General features: G+C 40.4%; 1 protein-coding gene across 1 annotated transcript in view; it reads right to left on the bottom strand.

Moving 5' to 3' along the window:
- Positions 1-16,970, bottom strand: part of SHISA9 (shisa family member 9) — a 191,493-nt gene extending 174,523 nt beyond the window's left edge. The window contains 6 exon segments of the mRNA XM_075514830.1: positions 8,058-8,185; positions 15,442-16,047; positions 16,501-16,685; positions 16,687-16,841; positions 16,844-16,889; positions 16,929-16,970. Of these exon segments, the coding sequence (XP_075370945.1) occupies positions 8,058-8,185; positions 15,442-16,047; positions 16,501-16,685; positions 16,687-16,841; positions 16,844-16,889; positions 16,929-16,970 (1,162 nt within the window).
- Positions 16,971-18,246: the final 1,276 nt, after the last annotated feature.

Here is an 18,246-nt window from a genome sequence, read left to right as displayed (position 1 = left end):
TCAACAGTTAAAAACGATATTGTTTTGGCATGGAAAAGGCAAGTGTAGTTTGTCTGTGTGATGATGTTGGCAAACGAACAGTGAAAGCAAAAGGTAGTTTTTGTTTGCCTTTCAATGAGGTGACTCATGCTATATTAAAAAAAAAAAGTATCTCAATCTCCATCCTCTTCATTTTAAGGAGCTAAAATCTGACAGAATACAATCATAAAAGGTTGTGTTGTTAGGTTGTCATTTTTTTTTTCCAAAAGATGATTCCTATTAGTTTGTTGTTGTTTCCTATACCAGTTTTTGACATCAAGAATTCCAGTGACATGAAAGATTGCAACAGGCATGAAGCACTGATGATGGATCTTGCTGACAGTTGCAGTTAATAGTGGGGATACTTTGCACTGGAAGTTATTCAACACTGAGAATACTATTATTCAGTGTACCTGTCCAAAGACAAAATACAATTTTAGATACTAAATTGAGTAGTATATAATATGAATAGCACCTCATTAATAAAATTTAATAAGTAAAACTTAGATTGCAAAGTGCCAAAACAGTAGAGGATGCTTATTCTTCTAAGCATTGCCTTTGTTTTCAGGTGAGTATTTGATGATAGGACATATTGATACCTAATAGCAAACACCTGTGGAACTAAACCCTTATTAAATAATTATGCTGATAGTATGGAAGTAAAAGTGGAAACACATAACTGTTTTCCAAAGCCAAACCATGTATAGATATTGAACTTTTCATCTTGTAGATGGTAACTACATCCCTGTACTATTGGGCAACATTTCAAAGTACTTTAATCTGCACCCCAATGACAGCAAAATGAGTCTCATCCTTTATATGTGCTTTTCAAGTCTTCTGTTGTGTGACTCAAAGCTGCCTATATAATAGTCCAATACAGCAATGCTCTTTTCTGTTATGACAATAATTTTTGTTTTATTAAATAATTATTCAGCCTTTTAAACTACATTATAAAGTGTAAAAATATATTCTAAATAATTTTTATTACCATAATGTTAATTATTGCCGCTACAGGATAATGTCAGTGATTAACTTTATTTCTCCCAAAGACATTTTACACTGATGAGTATTTTTATTAAGATATGTCAAATTTATCTGAATTAAAAGCTGACTAGAAGTACATGATAGGATGCAAGGCAGTGATCTAATCTAATTGTTCTTATTGTACAATAAATGAAGAAAGATAGAACGAAAACGTCATTGTTCAGTCCTAATGGAAATGGTTATATGGAGCAGAGCTTATGAAGTGCTACCCAGTATGGTTCAAAACATATCCCACTGTCTAAAATTGCAGGTAGGATTCATAACATTCTCACAGAGTTTCCAATAAAATTGTATCTAACAAGAAATATTTTAGAATAAAGAAGAGACCCACTGAACATACGTAATGATGTTAAGTTCACCATTTTATTTTATTATAGACCCAGGATGCAAGCCCTCAGTCCTTGTTCATGCAAAATTTTGTGTTTACTATTTGCTTTAGCTTTTTTTTTCATTTGCCAGATTAAGCCATCAGGATGATTCCAAAGGCATGGAATTAATTGTATGGTAGGAGCATTGCTAGAGTTCTGACTTATTACACTTGGTGAAGACTGGTGTAGTTATTAAGAAAAAGCTATTGTGTATAATATTTATTAACATTTTCAAAATCACCCTGTTTTTTTAAAAAAATTAATTGATTAAATGTACAACAGTCAATGACAAATGAGATATTTCATTTGTTTTACTTTTTGTCTTTCCTAAACAAACTCAGAAGCTGTCATTCTCAGGTTGTAATTAACTTCCTTGAAAATACTCATTGGTGTTTCAAGAAGTTTCATAGCATCTTCTCATAAATCAGCATCATGCATCTGAATTAAAATCTGAATGTAAATTAGAAACATTTTTATATTAATGATTGTGAGGCTAAACACACATTCAGAACTGATTAAACATTACTGTCTTACAGTGACTGACTGAGTTGCAAGAGAAATGCATCTTCAGACTCTAAGTTTATATGGGAAATTTTCTTTCCAGCATGGAAGCTTTGGAGCTCTGGAATACATTGCTATAGTTGTAATTATATTAACAAAAATTCTATCACCAATTTGCTAATGCTTTGAAGTTCTGATGGTAGTATAATTTCAGTTGAAGTCAGTATCTAGAAATTAATTTAAAGTGGTTTAAAAAGTGGTCTCAAGACAGCTGTGACAAAGCAGCTTGCAGCTTTTAACCTTAAACAGAAATTATATTTTAAAAATACAGTATTTCTTTTGACACAGCTGGTAATGGTAGTGTGGGCTTTTTCTTGGATGATTAGTTTTGTAAAGTGTATAATTTAAATGTGGAATTTGTCCTCCTTGTTGTATATTAGAATCAAAATGTAATAAGTAGCCCTCTCCCAGGGTTAACTTAAGTCTACGAGTGTTTAGGTCAGGAATTTAAATTATCAGATTTTTTGGAATAGTGTTAAAGTGCTTCCTGGATAGATCATAGAAACCCCAGTAAAATGAGTTTTTGCATACTGGCAGTAAAGGCTAAGGCTTTAAATGGAAACAAATTCCCAATACTTACTGACTAGAGTCCCTTCCCTCTGTCATAGCACTACAGTTTCTTGCGAACTAAGTACGTCCTCCAATTAAGCTAGCCATTTTATTCTCCCTCATTCTTCACTGTCTCGGAGCACTCCATCAGCAGTTCTTCTTCACTTCTTCTGTCACTGTGCTAAAACTATCTTTTTCTTGGCTGAAAACTTACTAGTGTTGTCCATCTTTTCACTCATAAAACATGGCTGGAGCTCTGACTATACAGCTCAGCTTTTCTGACTGTACTTTGTCCTTCTAAGTGAGGAGGCGAACAGCCAATTAAAGTTTATGAAGAACATAATGCAATTCCTCTGGGCTAGACTCATACATATAGCCAGGCCTAAAAAAAGCATTTTACTGTAATCAAGCAACCTAGATACCAATGAGGCCAAACATACAGTTATTTGCTCAGTCCTTTGGATTTTGCAGCTTTCTGTCTGAACAAGGTTTTTAGTAGAGTTTCAAGGCCCATATCACCAGAAGCATATTGTTACAGTAATACTTGCTCGTTCTCAATGACTACTTCTTCAATATTATGCAATTCATTGGCCAACAATTACTAAGTAAATTAGTTATCATGTTTTTTATACTTCAAGAGCTTTGCATTTCAAAGAATAGTACTTCTCTTTACTGAAGTTTCTTAATATGCCTGTATGCTTCTTTCCAATGAGCAACAGTAGGAATTATGCCTAGGCAATGCAATACAATGAATCATCTGATATAAACATGTTTATGCATGTTAAACATAAAAATAATTAGTTTGCCAAAGACCACTGTACTCAACAACAACAACAAAAAGCATATTCACTAGGGGTGAAAGAGACTGCAAAAAATTTCTGCAAATTCTAACTGTATTTTCAGTGTCAAACTAGTGGCAGTTTCTCTCACTGGAAAACAGAGGCTGAGCTTCTATTTACAGAAATGGGGGAAAGCACAGGAATATGCAATACAGAATGCTTATTCTAATATGCAAGAACTTCAAAAAATACCCTCCTATTTAAATGCTTACTTTCTCAACACAGAAACAAAGAAATAACAAAAGTTAACTTATCATCGGGCACCAATTGCAGAAATGTCTTGGCTTTGTTTTTAGCATTAGTATTTGTAGCCAGCAAGTATCCAGGACAACTGACAATCAAATGCAGCAGCAAACACATTATTCCCTTGCATATATTTAAGAAGAGAAACAGTCATTTTAATCACATGTGCTGCAAATCCTTGGCCAGTATTAAAATTGGCCATTTGATACAGTGCAACATTTCCTTCTTTGAGTGGTGTGTTTACAATTCACTTCTTTTTTTTTAACTTCAAATTCAAAATGAAGAAATAATCCATACATGTCAAACTAACTAAAAGCTAGCATTTTTCATCTTAAAATCTCCATAATCTAGAATTGGCTTCCCTTTAAAGTCACCTTTATCTTGGGAGTCTGCATAAATGCTTTAAATATACTAGTGCAAGGCTAGTTATTATTGAGGAGAGAGTATCAGAGCTTTTACTGATGATTAGGAAAAGTGACTGTGGATAGTACTAACTTAAGTATTTGTTTTACTCTGCTGTCATAGATTATGAATTAGAAATAATAGCAGTAATCACATTTCGGAAATGAGGATGTAGCTACAAAGCCTCCTAACTCCCACTGCACCAGTGTTATAATCCCAACAAGTTAAATTGCTTATTCTAACACAATAAGTAGAAAGAAAAAAAGAAGAAAAAAGAAAATCTTGAATGCTGCTGCTTTCTTAGGATTCATGAAAGTCAGAGATGAACAAAACAACTCAAACTCTGCAGGAAGGTTTGCTTTTGGTTTTATGTTTTCAATATAACTTTTAAATGTCCTCTTTTTTTTCATTTTATTTTATTTAACATTCCATGTTAGAAAACTTGAATGCTATGATTCTTGGTAGATATCTGCTGCTTGTTTACAAAGCACCACTACATTCTAATGTGTATGAATGAAGGGAAATAATGGAAAAGTAATCCTAAGTAAAGCACAGTACTGGAAGAAAATTATGACAACTAACAACCACTAAGGACAAAATAGCTTTTACTAAAAATCATCTAGGTTTTCTGGATTCACATGGGCAAAGAAAAAAAAATCGTGTTTTTCCAGAACCTCCAATATGGCTGTTCTTTTCTGAATATTAGAAAAGAAGGGACAAAAAACTGAGTAAACTGCAAGATGCTGAAGAGAGATCTCTACTTTTGGCCTTCCATTGGACTGCTAGTTTTGGCAAATAGCTGTGCTAGCTGCAGGCAACTTAGAAAATCTTTGTCCTCTGGTAACAAACAGTCCAGAAACAAACAAACACACTCATTTTCAGTGTCAGAGATCATGCGAAGTTTGTCATTTTGACAGAGCTTCCCTTCATAAAACACTTCCAGATGGGTTGGCAGCATCAGCAAAATGTTTTTCAAGAGGGCAGAAAGAGCAAATGAACATTCAAATTAGAACATTTTTAATAATGTTTGGCCTTCAATAGTTTGTCGTCAGTATTCTGAAAGACACAATACAGAAGGGGTACATAATGCCTAAGAAATTCCTCGTGCCCTCTTCATATCTATGGACCAATGTGAAAAGTACATCAGTCTCAAATTTTCAAGTCTCATTTTGAGATGGCTAGTAGATAGAAAGTGGTAACTTAGAAAAGAAAACTTAAAAAATACATATCAAAGTCTCTGATGCTATAATTTTGTACCATTTCATTTTCTCTGTGTAAGTAAAGATCTGGAACAGAATTTCTACGAAAGCTGTAATTCACGCTGGTTTATTTGCTTGTAAAAATACCAAAAAAAGCCTGTCACTTTTCCAGCACTAGTAGTAGGTAATGCTGCACTGCCAAAGTTTTTGCAACTAATATCCACTCTTGTAGTATTTCAGAACTCCACTATAAAATTTCAAATTGCTAGGATACAGGACCAAGAAAATTTGTCTTCATAATTTTTCTTTATAAAGTTTTTTTCTGCACCATAAATGCACATGCTCTCAACAGACTTTAATCATTTGTGATGTTCTGGCTAATTCTAGTAGGTCATTTAGTCATGTTTTAGATGAGTTTATGAGGGAATATAATGGCAACAAATATAGAATAATGATGTACTTGCTATGAAGTAGATGTATGTAATACTGGTTATAGAATGCCTTGAGTAATTTCACCACTTGAAGGTCTGTATTGAACAATCTAAAATGATTGACTTAATCCATAAAGTTGATTAAAGACTGAAACAGTTACCATCGTAGCTGCTTGCTTCTGAGGTTTCCAACTGTAGCAGGAATGCCTGAGCTGCATGTGAAGCAGTCTTGGGACTGCCCCTGTTCATTACCCAATGGATTAAGACAGCTCCAAAGTAGCAGCTTCTATGTTGTAAACTGCAGTGGTGCAAGAGCTGTTACACATATAATTCTTCCATCTGTGCCAGAGAGGCAAATTCCGAGACAGAGGTGGTACAGATGTCTGGGGTCATCATAAGCCAAGATCCTAAGGTACTATTAAATGTATCTTCTTTTTTCCTTGATGCAGTAACTATGTGGCTCTGAGTTGCATTTATATGCAAGAGTTTATAGAAGCAAGGCTTAAATCTGAATTCAAATCTAAGCAACAATGAGTTTAAAGATCTGCTGTGTTATGTCATATATTGTAGTGCAGAAAGAGTTTTAAGCAAAATATCTCAGTGTGATGATTACAAAGTCTAGATAAAAGATACTAGATACAATCAATGCAGTAAGAATCTCTTTACTTTCTGGCTCCTTCATTAACTGGGATTCTGAATAAATATTTTGCATATGAGAGTAAATAAGGATTGTACCCTAACTTCATACCATTTGGCATCTTCTTGAAAACATGGTCACAGGAAGGATCAGAGATCATCAAAGAGCTAATACACAAAGCAAAGAAGGATGTAGTGCATATTCCCATCCTCCTTAAACCTTCAGAAGTTCACCACCTCAGCTCCAGGGGGCTAGAGCACCTTTGATTGAGAGACAAGCATAAGTTCCCCTCCAGATGTGTTTTTATACAATTAGGGATGCAATGCTGCAGTATGTATGTACTTCCCCCTCTGCAGTGTAGAACTGCACAGGCCCAGGTGGAAGTACCTTGCTGGAGAGCAGTGCAGACAGATCAGGTATCACACTTCACTATATGTGGTATCTTTATTAGAGGTCACAGCTTTAATTCTCTCCTATTACTCTGTAACCATGCGCATAAGAAATCACGGTCAGCCTCTACCACAAAACAAGTATGAGGAGTGCATGCAGCACCTAAATCTATTTTCTTCCCATTGTTTTTACACCCTTCCCCAAAAAGAAAGCAGTAAAATCTCACAATAACTGCACGGTGCAGTCCAAATATATTTGCTTATATTTGGACTCATTCTTTGTCCAAATATAAGCAAATTTTCTGCTTTCTGTAGTTACAGAAAGATAAGGAAAAGACTAGTGCATATACTTTAAATGTTTCAAAATCCAAATACCAATGCAGTAAAAGTATATTTGCAGTAAAATGCACATCCAAGTTGATCTGCAACACAGAATAAAGCCATCCACTGCCTAACAATCTAAACCTTCCTGAATGATACCCTTTTCTTTTATAAATATATTGAACTTGAATTTGTAAATATATTATCTATAATTTCTATGCGTGTATACTTATATATTTAAGATATAGTTTAATATAAAATACATAAATATATATGCAAATTAAAATTGCAGTGGAACTGTTCATCACAAAAGGAAAACGTATCTGAGCATGAGAAAGATCTGTACTGTGGTCAGTACAAGACTGCAGTCATACAAGACTGAGAAATAAGTTGCCTAGGACTTCAGAACCACTTGAAATGTCACCATATTTCCTCTGAAGCTCCAAGGTGCACTTTTTCCTTGCCTTCAGTAGCATAAACACGTAATAGCAGATACAGAATAAAATATTATTTAAAACTTAAAATAATAATCTTCCTCTCGCCTTTCCCTTAGAAAAAAAAATAAGAAAGTGAAAACCACATACAACTTGATGCTCTCCAGGAAAGTAACTATTTTACTAGTGGAGATGATATAACAGCTTAATGAGACCATTTTCTTATAGGATGTTACAGCCCTATGAAACATCTTGTTAAATCTTGCTGTAAACGTAACTATTTGTATTTTGGTATAACAAAACATAGAATAAGGCATAGCTTGATGAGCTGAGCAAAAACACCAGTTAGAAGGAGACAAAGATACAAAACCAATATTAGTCAACCAAGACAATTAATTACAAATAAATATAACTAATTTTTCTATTCAAAATGGCACGCTCAATGTTGCGCTATTTGCACTAGGAAATCCTAAATATTTCTAATTCTGAAATAAAGAATATTTCTAATTTGGAGGAACCCATATACTGTCGATCCTCATTTGACATCCAGCAATATTTGTTTCATAATGCTCATTTTAGTGCCAGCATTCCAGATTATTGATAAAGTTATAATGCAACTTACGTAAATTATTTGGAGGAGGTCTCGTCTCCATGTTTTCATAATGTTGCACATGTACTACAATGTTTAGATCTCTTTCCATATGATCTGTTGTACAAGGACCTTGAGGTCGCATAACATCAGCAAGAGCCCTGAAAACCAAACAAAATCAAAATGAACCTGTTGCAAAATCTGTAAGGTATTACCAATGTATTCCAAGTTTTTTTTTAGTTTGAGATGCAGTCCATCATAATGTCTGCTGGAGAAACCAGCTCCATTCACAGCATCAGGGAATCAGATTCATTGTGAGACTTCGCACCTAACGCTCTTTTTAGGTTGTCTTAGACAGTGTGCTAGCAGTAATACACAGAAACACATTAAGTTCTTTAGCTGTCTTGGCTTTGTAGAAACATAATTTAGGCTTGTTGAGACTTGTAGAGTTCTGCCATTGCATGTGCTCTGTAACATTGCCATCTTGGTCAAGCTGAGCACCTCAGCACCTAGCCCCTGTCTATAACTTTTACAAACTAGTTATCTTCATACCTAGATTACCATCAGGGCCTGTCAACATAAATTCTCACACGTGCATTTGCACAGAGCAGCCACACAATGCAGTGGTCTTGGCCATTTTCATTCAAAAATGTCACCAAAATTGAAAGGTCACCTGATTTTCATGTAGAAATCCAGTAGGCATAGCACGCTTCATGATCAGGGATTTAAATTCTTCCCATCCAGAAGGGGAAATCAAAAATGTCTTTTCTAACTTCTGTGAGTGTCCTATCGTTAAGATGGAAGTAACCAAGCTTGCACAGGAACACCCCTTCCTGCTTTGAAGCCAGTTCAGAAACAGGATTAAAGCTTTACACTAGCAAAGAGGGAGCAAGCAAGTGGATTCCTAAGAGTTAGGCCAGGCCCAACCTGATGCTGGTTGTGGACTTTTTCTGCAGAGCTGCAGGCAGTAACTATATCTGAAAGAAAGACACATCCATCCTGCTCTGGTGTATTTTCTAAGGACTGGTTTCACTGCTGAGTGTCCTGCTGAGTTTAAGTCCATTCTTAGGCATACAGATAAGCACACATACCTGTATCAGCCTTGTGGACCCAGACTTAGTGACTAAGTTTTAAGCTCTGAAACTCTCAGCATGGCAACACCTAACTCTGTGATTCTGGGCTATGGAGTTTTACCATTGACTTCTGTAGTAGCAGGATTAGCCCTTAGGTATATGACATATAGCTACCTGCTGAACTACTGTGCCATACAAAATAATTGGCCCACCTGCAGAAGCTGTTGCCTTAGGCAAAGGAAAGCTATGGTATGTGTTACCAGTGTCTTCAGGGTTCAATGCAAGTCTTTTCTATTCAGGTCAATGCATCACTGACCATTATTTGCCTCCTTTTTGTTTTACTAGTTTTAATTTTTAGACCCTTTGAGCTTTTTTTTTTAAGGGAATGGATGCATTTTCTGGGCACTGTGCCCAGTTTAGTTTAATTTTCTGCAAAATTATATACAGTGTCACAGACACTGCATCAAGAAAGACTAGTTTATAAATTAATAAATAAATAAAAATAAGCACATTCACTGGTGAAAGCCATGGCAAGTGCCATCTAGCTCCTCCACTGTACTTCTGTGACATGATGATTTCTTGATCAAGAAGCACTGTACTTTTAAGTATTAAAAAGTAGCTTCATTTAAGTTACAGACAGAGAGGAATCCTGAACTGGATCTTGGTTTCAGGTTGCAGGAACATTGCTTTGGTACACAGCTGAACGATACTGATGTTTCATTGTGTTTATGGCTAGCATTATGTCATTAAAATATTAGTTACAGTTGTGATCAACATGTTACAGAATACTCTGTTGATACTGTAAAAGGTCAAAGACAGTAACCAAATGATTAATGGTATCAGAGCAATGCTCTCATTTGAAGCAATGCTTATACAGCACAAATAGCAGAGCTGGCCTACATAGCAGAAAAATAAAAATTCAATAGAAGAGATCTCACAAAAGTATGTAGAAAATTATGCAAAAGGAAAGCATTATATTGCAAAACACAGTTTAAAATAAGTGGGGACCAAAACCATTAATATCTAGTCAATTTATGCAAATATGTCTCTATACAAAGGAAATTATTGATATCCATATTAAGTCTAATTCCAGAGGCGGCTGGACACATTTCTGGGAAGGGAAGAAATACAAATGAAAGTTCCTAACTTCAGTGTGGGAGTTAAAACTGTGAGATCTTGTAATACACAGATTAGTATTTCCCAACTTTGTGAGAGCGGGTTTTCAGAAATGCTTTCCTCATTGCCCTTAATCTGATGGTAAATATTGTTCACTGTAGACTTTAAATAACACCCTGTATGATAGCAGATTAACTAGTGCCTGTCTGCAAAAATGCCAACTAAGTTTTCTACCATTTTAGGGTGGCTTTTTTCAAAGGGGTTTTAAGGAATTAGCTGTCCAACTCCCACTATATTAAGAAAAAGGAACTACTCACCATCAAGTTCTATTTTTAACAACACAGCACCTATGTTTATACTGTGTTAGCCAAAGTTGTACAATCTTCTCAGGGCAGAATAGCTCACATAACAAAGAGCTTGTCCTTATCTTCCACTGATGTTAGGGAGAGTTAAAAATGTGTAGCAGCTTGTATCACTGAAGTACAAAGGAAATGCTGTACCTGCATTTTGTTCTTTTAGGGATTTGCCCATATAATGAAATGGATAAAGGGAGGTTTGTGCCCCCGTACGTGACAAAATCCTTGAATAGACGCTTGCTTCGAAAAATTCCACACAGGCCAACAGACTGTTATAATACCTTCATGCATTTGTCTCACCTGAATATCATCATACAGATTTTGCTCATTATCTGAAGACATTGTTAGAGTGGGTCCCATTGAAAAATTATATATGCAGAGGGTGTTTATCTACAGCTTTGCTATATTTAATGATTTTTTAAGGAAATGCAAAATACAAGATAACCTTCTAATCAGGTAGCAATATCATTAGGTCCTGTGTATTCATATTGATTGCACTGTTACAGAAGTGGAGAAATGCTACCCACACAGGAGTTCATGGCCAAGAACTATCCAACTATCACCAAACGTCAGCATTTGTCTTGCCATAAGATTTTTCTCTTTGGATATGTAATGCTATTTTCAGGTGTTATAAAGCATGTGGAGCCAGGCATTTCCCTTATGGGTAGGGAAGAAACTTGAAGAAGCTGAAACACAGGTTATTTCATGAAAGGTCACTTGTCATTTTTTGCCTCCAAAACTGGGTCAAAACCCAGAAGGGAAATAATTTCACACATAGGATTCAGGATTTTGGCAAGTCAGACTATTTTTGGCCCCAGGTACTTGCCTTTTGAATGATCAACAAAAGGCTTAACTCTTGAGCTCAGCACATTGCGAAGAAAGAAAGAAGAGCTCAGATGGTTCACAATACTTGGAAGGCTGCTAACGTACTGTCAGAAGCACTGCTTCAAAAAACCAGGACCTATAGCGTACGAGCATGATTGTAAATATTGTCCTTTCAGTTCTTGGTTGGTTTGCACATTCTCCACAAGGACTAGGGAAGAAGACAAAGGTGTGGTTTTATTTACAGAAAAATCTCCTCTATGAAACAGAAGTAAAGCTTTTCCCTTTTCTACTCATTTTTGAGAGAGAATTCTCTACTTTAACTGATGGAGCCTGGAAGTCCCATTGATGTAGTCTTAAGCAACAAGAACACGCTGCCCTCATATGCCTAACAGAGCTTCTAGATCTGCTTCAGGGGGCAGATAATTCTGTTTCCATTCAGGCACAATACTGCCACATTCATTCCCTTTGCCGTATCTGATAACATACACCATCTTATTTCCTTATTCTCTTACAAAGCAGGAGGGTAAAGGAAGAGTTACTCTGTTTGGATACTACTATTACTGCTTAGTTCTTGGACACTGTAGCTGAAGAGAATATTTATCTCCTTTTAATGTCAAGTAACAAATTTAAAAATGAGGAGAATTATATAAACAAAACATTATCATATGATGTCTAAAGCAAAATATGCCATGTAGAGTTAATACTGTACTGCCCTCTCCATTTTCATCTTCCAGATTTACAGTTCCATGCCAACAGTAAGAGTGTTTTACTGAAAAGCACTGATCTAACAAGAAAGAAAATGTCAACAGTGCCACACTTGGCCTTTTTTCTCAAAAGAAAAGGAAGTAACAAGCTCTCTAAAAAAGGACAAATTTTGACTTCTTTCCTGAAAGGACTTGCCCAATAGAGATTTTTTTCCTATGGATTGTTTTCACTAAATAAATACATTTCCCCAATGCTTTTTCATTGTCAAATATTTCAGGAAAATTCAGTGAAATTAATGGAGTGTTCTTGGTTTGTATTGATATAGCAGTAAACAAAATGTAATGAAAGGTGAATGTATAGAAACTATGCTTGCCAAGCCTGTGAAGTTTCCTTTATTAACATTGTACCACTCTTATACACACTGGTGTCTTACTTCAACAGCAGATTCACTGACTGCAAGATGAAATAATGCAAGGAATTAATAAGTGTGGCATAGCTTTGCTTCCTATTTATGTCAATGTTCTTATTTCCATGTGTTAGGTCTCTGTTCATATTTTTAAATATTTTTAGTAAATAAAAAATGGAAATACATAATTTACACTAGTTGTATTCTGTTCACCTTTTTTAAAAAATCAGCCCTCATAAAAAAAAGATCAGTTTACATTATGCATTGTCTTTTTTGATAAGCAGTACCATCCCTTCCATAGGTGAATTTGTTCATAGGAATGAAGTGGATTCAAGTGTTTCATGTGGCCATTGACTAGGGAAGGGAAAGAAGACAATCTTAGCTAAGGAAATAGATGACAAATCAGCCTCCGTGTGTTTCTTGCTGCCAGCCAAAATGGAGTAACACTTAGTACTTTTGTTTTGGCCTATCTAACACTCTCAATGCATTATACTTTCGCTTATTAATAAGGTTCAGTACAGAAAAAAGCATAAGAAGTGTTCTTTTTGGTTTTGTTTTTTTGATATTGTAGTGATGAGTTATAAAAGAAGATCAATATTAATATAGGCTACATATTATTTTAATTATTGGTACTATTAACTGTTTAAACAGAAAAATTATTTATTTCTTAAGCATTGCAGCCTTTTTTTCAGAACATTAATAGTATAAAATGAGCTAGGATGGAATATTTTACTTAAACACACATTTGAGGACAAAAAAGGTTACCTCAGTTCTTCACTTAATGATCAGATTTTTAGATTGCCAAAGGGATTTACAAATCTAATTCCTTTTCAAATTAATGGTAAGCCCACCCCACAGCTGTAATAGGAGTGTGAGAACTTTTTAAAAAAATAAAAAGCTATAGCACTGCTTTTTCAGAACATGACTAGCTATTATGTGTACTGAGTGGGTGACTGTTTTTCCATGTGATCATGACTTTCCAAGTTTCTATATAATCCTGACTTGAACATTTTCATGGCAAGAAAAGTACAAGATCTCAGACACTGTTAAGTAATCAGGGTAACAGACGACCTTTTCTAAGAACCACTTCAGAAACCTAATCTTTATGCATACATGACTGAAGGATTTCAGAGTGATTTTCCAATCCCCTATAATTCTGTTTCCATAAACTAAGACAGAATACCCTTTCAGAATACTTCACACCTGTACTTTAGATAGCAAATATTTCTACTAGTAGAGATAGGACCTATTTAAGCCATATATAAACAGGGATTGGCTACAACTTCACTCTGTCCTGGTTTTTGTAACTGTTACCAGCCTTGCCTTTTTGCCTGCATGAAGACACTACAGAAAGAAGCTGAAGCAAGGGAGAGCTTTTTCCAAACAAGCTCTGCAGTTTAAGAGTAAGATTTAAAAAAGAAATGGGGACCCATGTATTCTTTTTCTCAATTCAGTAGTTGAGAATATTCAAAATGTCTAAAGGATTATTATACCTTGCTCAACAAAAACCACCTTTGCAGGAGTAGCACTGACACACAGTGTTAAGTTGACTAAAATTTCTGCAATGTGCTTTGTTCCTCGGTAGTAAAAGCGTATCCTTATCAGCCAGTTTATAAATAGCAAATAATTGCTAGTGAACTGGTGATGCATTTGCAGGAGTATTTTTGTGGCTTTCTCCGTTCATTTCAGGATAAGCAGTTAATCAAAAAGTCATGCAGAAACTTCCGTAACAAATAAGGCTCCAGGTGTTGAGTTGATCTCTTGGAATATATTTCAAAGGATGACTCTTCATCTAAGCTTTAAAGATTGTGAACTACACCATTACCAATCAGGGCAAGAGGAAGCTTTCTGCATGTCCAGTAGAAAGTATCCTTTTAACTGAATTTCATCACTAAAGTTGCCCAATATGCTGGAATCTATTTAGACTCTTTAATGGAGCTGTTTGCCTTTTTTAATGCCTTTCCCCCATCTGCTTTACTTTCATGTGCCTGGGATTAGCATAAAGAATCAGACAGACTGCAAACTTGAAAAATGTGTTATGCCTTGATTTTGAACTGCTGTGACAATCTGGGTTTGGAATACGTTGTTAAAGCCATTGGCCTCTGTCCTGAGTTGCCCACCTGCCTATCCACCACTAGGCAGCCAGTATCTGGAGTAGACGGTACACAGCATGCCTAACTCTAGGTGGGGGAGGTTCTCTTTGATAGAACTCAGCCATTACACTGTGGATACAGAGCATAACACACAAATATATGGATGAGACAAGACTTTCATATTCCACTTTTTACCTCTCAACAGTAACTGAAAAATTGTTAAGAAATTCTACAATAGCTTTTCCTTTTTGTGTCTCCCTCTTCCCTTCCACCCTGGCTCATTTTCACAGCTTAGAAATTTTACAAATAGCTCACACACTTGCAAGGGTTGGGGGAGTAGGGAAGGTCCTGCCAAAACCATTTTGCAGCTGGAGAGGGAGGGTGAGCTGACATTTGTTTACATCCTTCTGTTGAGAAGTAAAAACATTTTCCAAGCTTTGAAACAGTTGGAAGAGGGAACCCATCAGGCTTTCTATAATTCAGTGTTGCTGGTTTCAGGATTTTTTTGTTTTCCTATTCATGCACAGTATATCCGGGAACACTTGCTGGATCTTGTTGGGGAGAGGGTAAGACAATGCAGATAAAAATGGACTGCTGTCTGTGAAGACTCCACAATTATTTCTAGTCTTCCTCAATATGCATGTACTTTGATAACCTGGGCTTGGGGAACCACAGGAGCTCTGCTCTCCAAAGTTGGTCTCTCTCGGTTGCCTTGAGGGGAATGCATCCTGCCTGGCAGGAGTTGTTTGTTTAACAGGAACACATGGGCTCCTCTCTACTCTTTAGGGGTAGGGGTGGGAGGTAGGAGGGTAGGGGACCCTGCTGCCTGGCACTCAGCCTTACCTGGACATGTGCTCCCGCTGGGGTCTGTGCGCCTTCTCCAGCCCTAGTTTGGTGAAGATCCCCACCAGCACCATGACTGCCACAACCCCACAGATGATGTAGACAATGAGGTTGGTTTTATCCCTGGTAGGGTCGTGCAGGGGGTCATCTATGCGGGAAGGAGGTTTCCCAGTGTTCATCCACAATGGTGTCTCATAGTTTGTGCAGGTGCTTTGATCCAGCCTTGTCTTCTTGAACTTGCAGCAAAACCTGAAGCCACAAGTGCCGCAGCAGAAGATGAACTCCCCCGAGCTGCAGTTAAAGGGGGGGTCCCACTGCCCCATCACGTCAAAGTAGCCCCTGCAGAAGTCCGGAGTGGGAGGTGGCTCGGAGGGGTCTAGCTGTTCCCCAGTGCTGGAGTGGTTTCCTCCTGAGAGCACCACGAAGCTCCCCAGCTGCTGGCCAGCTTTCTCCTGAGCCCGACACACCAGCGTGAGAAGGTCCACCACCAAGTAGCCGAAGAGCAGCCGAATAAAGCCTTCCATTCTGCCTCCCAGCCCCGGCTCAGCGATGCTGCTGCTGCCGCCGCCGCCGCTCGAGCTGCTGGATGCTGCGCTGCGCCAGGAGCTGAACATAAAGGGGCACCGTCAGGGGCCGGGCGTCCGCTGAGCCCGCGCTCGCCTTCAGCACCACGGACAGCCCCGCGCGGGTCGGGCCGAGCCGGGCCGAGCCGGGCCGGGCCGGGCCGGGCGGGGGCCGCCGCCCCCCGGGCAGTGTCCGCAGCCCGTCGCCGCTCCGCTCCGGAGGAGCGAGCGCGCGGCACTTGTGGAGTGGAGTGCGCGGGAGAGGGAGCGCGCGGGAGGAGGAGGAGTAGCGAGGGGTGGAGGTGGCGGCGGGAGTGCGGGGCACCGCGCTGCGTGGCGGGCTGGGGAGAAGGGGCTGGCGAGAGGGGCGTGGAGGGGGCCACGAGGCGGGAGGGCTGAGGCGAGGGCGCTGCAGGGGCGGGAAGGAGGAGAGAGGGCGAGCGAGGAGCCTCCCCGCGCCGCCTGGTGCCAGCGTGCAGGCGCCGGGGGCACCCACCTTCCGCTCCCCCGCGGAGCCCGGCGCGGTCTCCCGCACAACTCCCTCAGCCAGCCACGGCGCCCGCCGAGCCCCGCCTGGAGCCGGGCGAGCCCGCGGGAGGCGACGGCTGCCAGGGCAGAGCGCGGGAGGCTGGACGGACTCGCCGCGGCATCCAGCCGGCGGGGAAGGGCTGCCGCCAAAGGGGAAATCCGCCTTGGCGGGCAGCGTGCGGTGGAGAACGAGGGCGAGGCAGCCCGCCGAGCCCAGCCCGTCCTCCGAGCGCCCGCGGGAGGCTGCGCGCCAGAGACCCGGGGCTGCCCGCCGGCCTACCCCCCGGCCCCCGCAGCCCCTCTTGAGGGGCCGGCGCCCTCCCCTTCCCGCGCAGCCCCTCTGTGGGGCTTTCCCCCCTCCCATCAGCCCCGCCGCGGAGCCGGCCCCCACCTCACCCCCCTCAGCCCCGCCGTGGCGCCGGCCCCGCTCCCCGCCATCCCTTACATAAGACACTTCCCGCCCAGGCGGGCGCTCCCCACAGGTGCGTCTCCAAAAGCGCGGGAGCGCCTCCTCGTCCCCTCCCCCCTCGCCCCTCCCGCCGCGCTGAGGGGGGTAACGGCCAGCGCGCGCCCGCCCGGGCGCCCGGCCAGGGCGGGGGAGACGAAGCGGGGGCGCCGGGCAGCCTCAACCCCACACGGCCACGCCGCGGGCTCCAGGCCGAGGTGGGCGTCTCGGGGGAGCCGGTGGCAGCCCCGAGGGAGGAAAGCAGGGCGCCGCTCTGCCGATAAGTAGAGCGCTCCTTCTGCCGGTGACTGCTCCCCTCACAGGCTAGCGCTCTCCGGAGATTCACTTACCTGTGAGGCAAAGGCAGGTCCTGGCGGAGCGGTGTCCATGGGGCCGTACCTCCGCTAAGCCATGGGCGTGAGCGGGCGCTGCCCTCACCCCGGCGCGCTGTGCACAGGTACAGCGTTACTTGTGCTGCGCGCTTCAGAGCGGGGCTACGTTTATGTCTGCTAAACATGAGCTGCCCCTGCACATGATTTATTTAAAAATCTTGTTATAATGTCAGTCAGGCTGGCTCCAGAGGACACAGCGAGGCTGCGGGTCGTTTGCGAGACACAAAATTAAAATAACTTCCCCCAAACAGAGAACTGACTCTGGGAAAGACTTTTTAGTGATTCACTCCCCATCCCTTTTATTTAACTCTCTCATCTCCGTCTTTCGGTTTGGCAGTAACCTGCACAAGTAACGATAATATTATCCTGAATACTATGCTGCCACCAAATGTAGGAAATAAGCCCATTATGGCATGATTTAACGGTGTGGGCTGATGCTTAAAGCCGCTTCCCTTTTCCTCGGGGGCATGGCTGTGATAGCCTCGCTGCGGCCTTGCTGGCTACTGGTGTCCCTGGGGAAGAGGGGCTGGTGTGCTGGGGCTCTGCAATGGCACGTCACCCTTCCTCTCCCACCTGCTCTTGCGAGGGGGCTATATTGCTGCCGTGCTTCAGGAACTTCGGCCAACTCCGTGTGGAGTTGTTAAGCGGTAAATAAACAGAAAGGTGAGGCAGAGGACAAAGCAGACGTTTGGAATTGGAGAGGGCTGTAGTTAGCTAATTGTGATCCTTTGCCTTCTCTTAAAAATAGACTCTAAGTACAGTGATGATTCCACTGAACGGTTTGACAGTAAGCCTTGCATCCTTGTCCAGGAGGTAGGTTAGAAAGCCCCTTTATTTCTCAGCAGAGAAAAACAATCAGTCCCAGCCAAAACCAGCC

The sequence above is a fragment of the Mycteria americana genome, chromosome 12 (genome assembly GCF_035582795.1).
Source record: "Mycteria americana isolate JAX WOST 10 ecotype Jacksonville Zoo and Gardens chromosome 12, USCA_MyAme_1.0, whole genome shotgun sequence".
Classification (NCBI taxonomy): Eukaryota; Metazoa; Chordata; class Aves; order Ciconiiformes; family Ciconiidae; genus Mycteria; species Mycteria americana.
The sequence above is the reverse complement of the archived record's forward strand: the minus strand, read 5'-3'. Positions and strand labels throughout refer to the sequence as shown.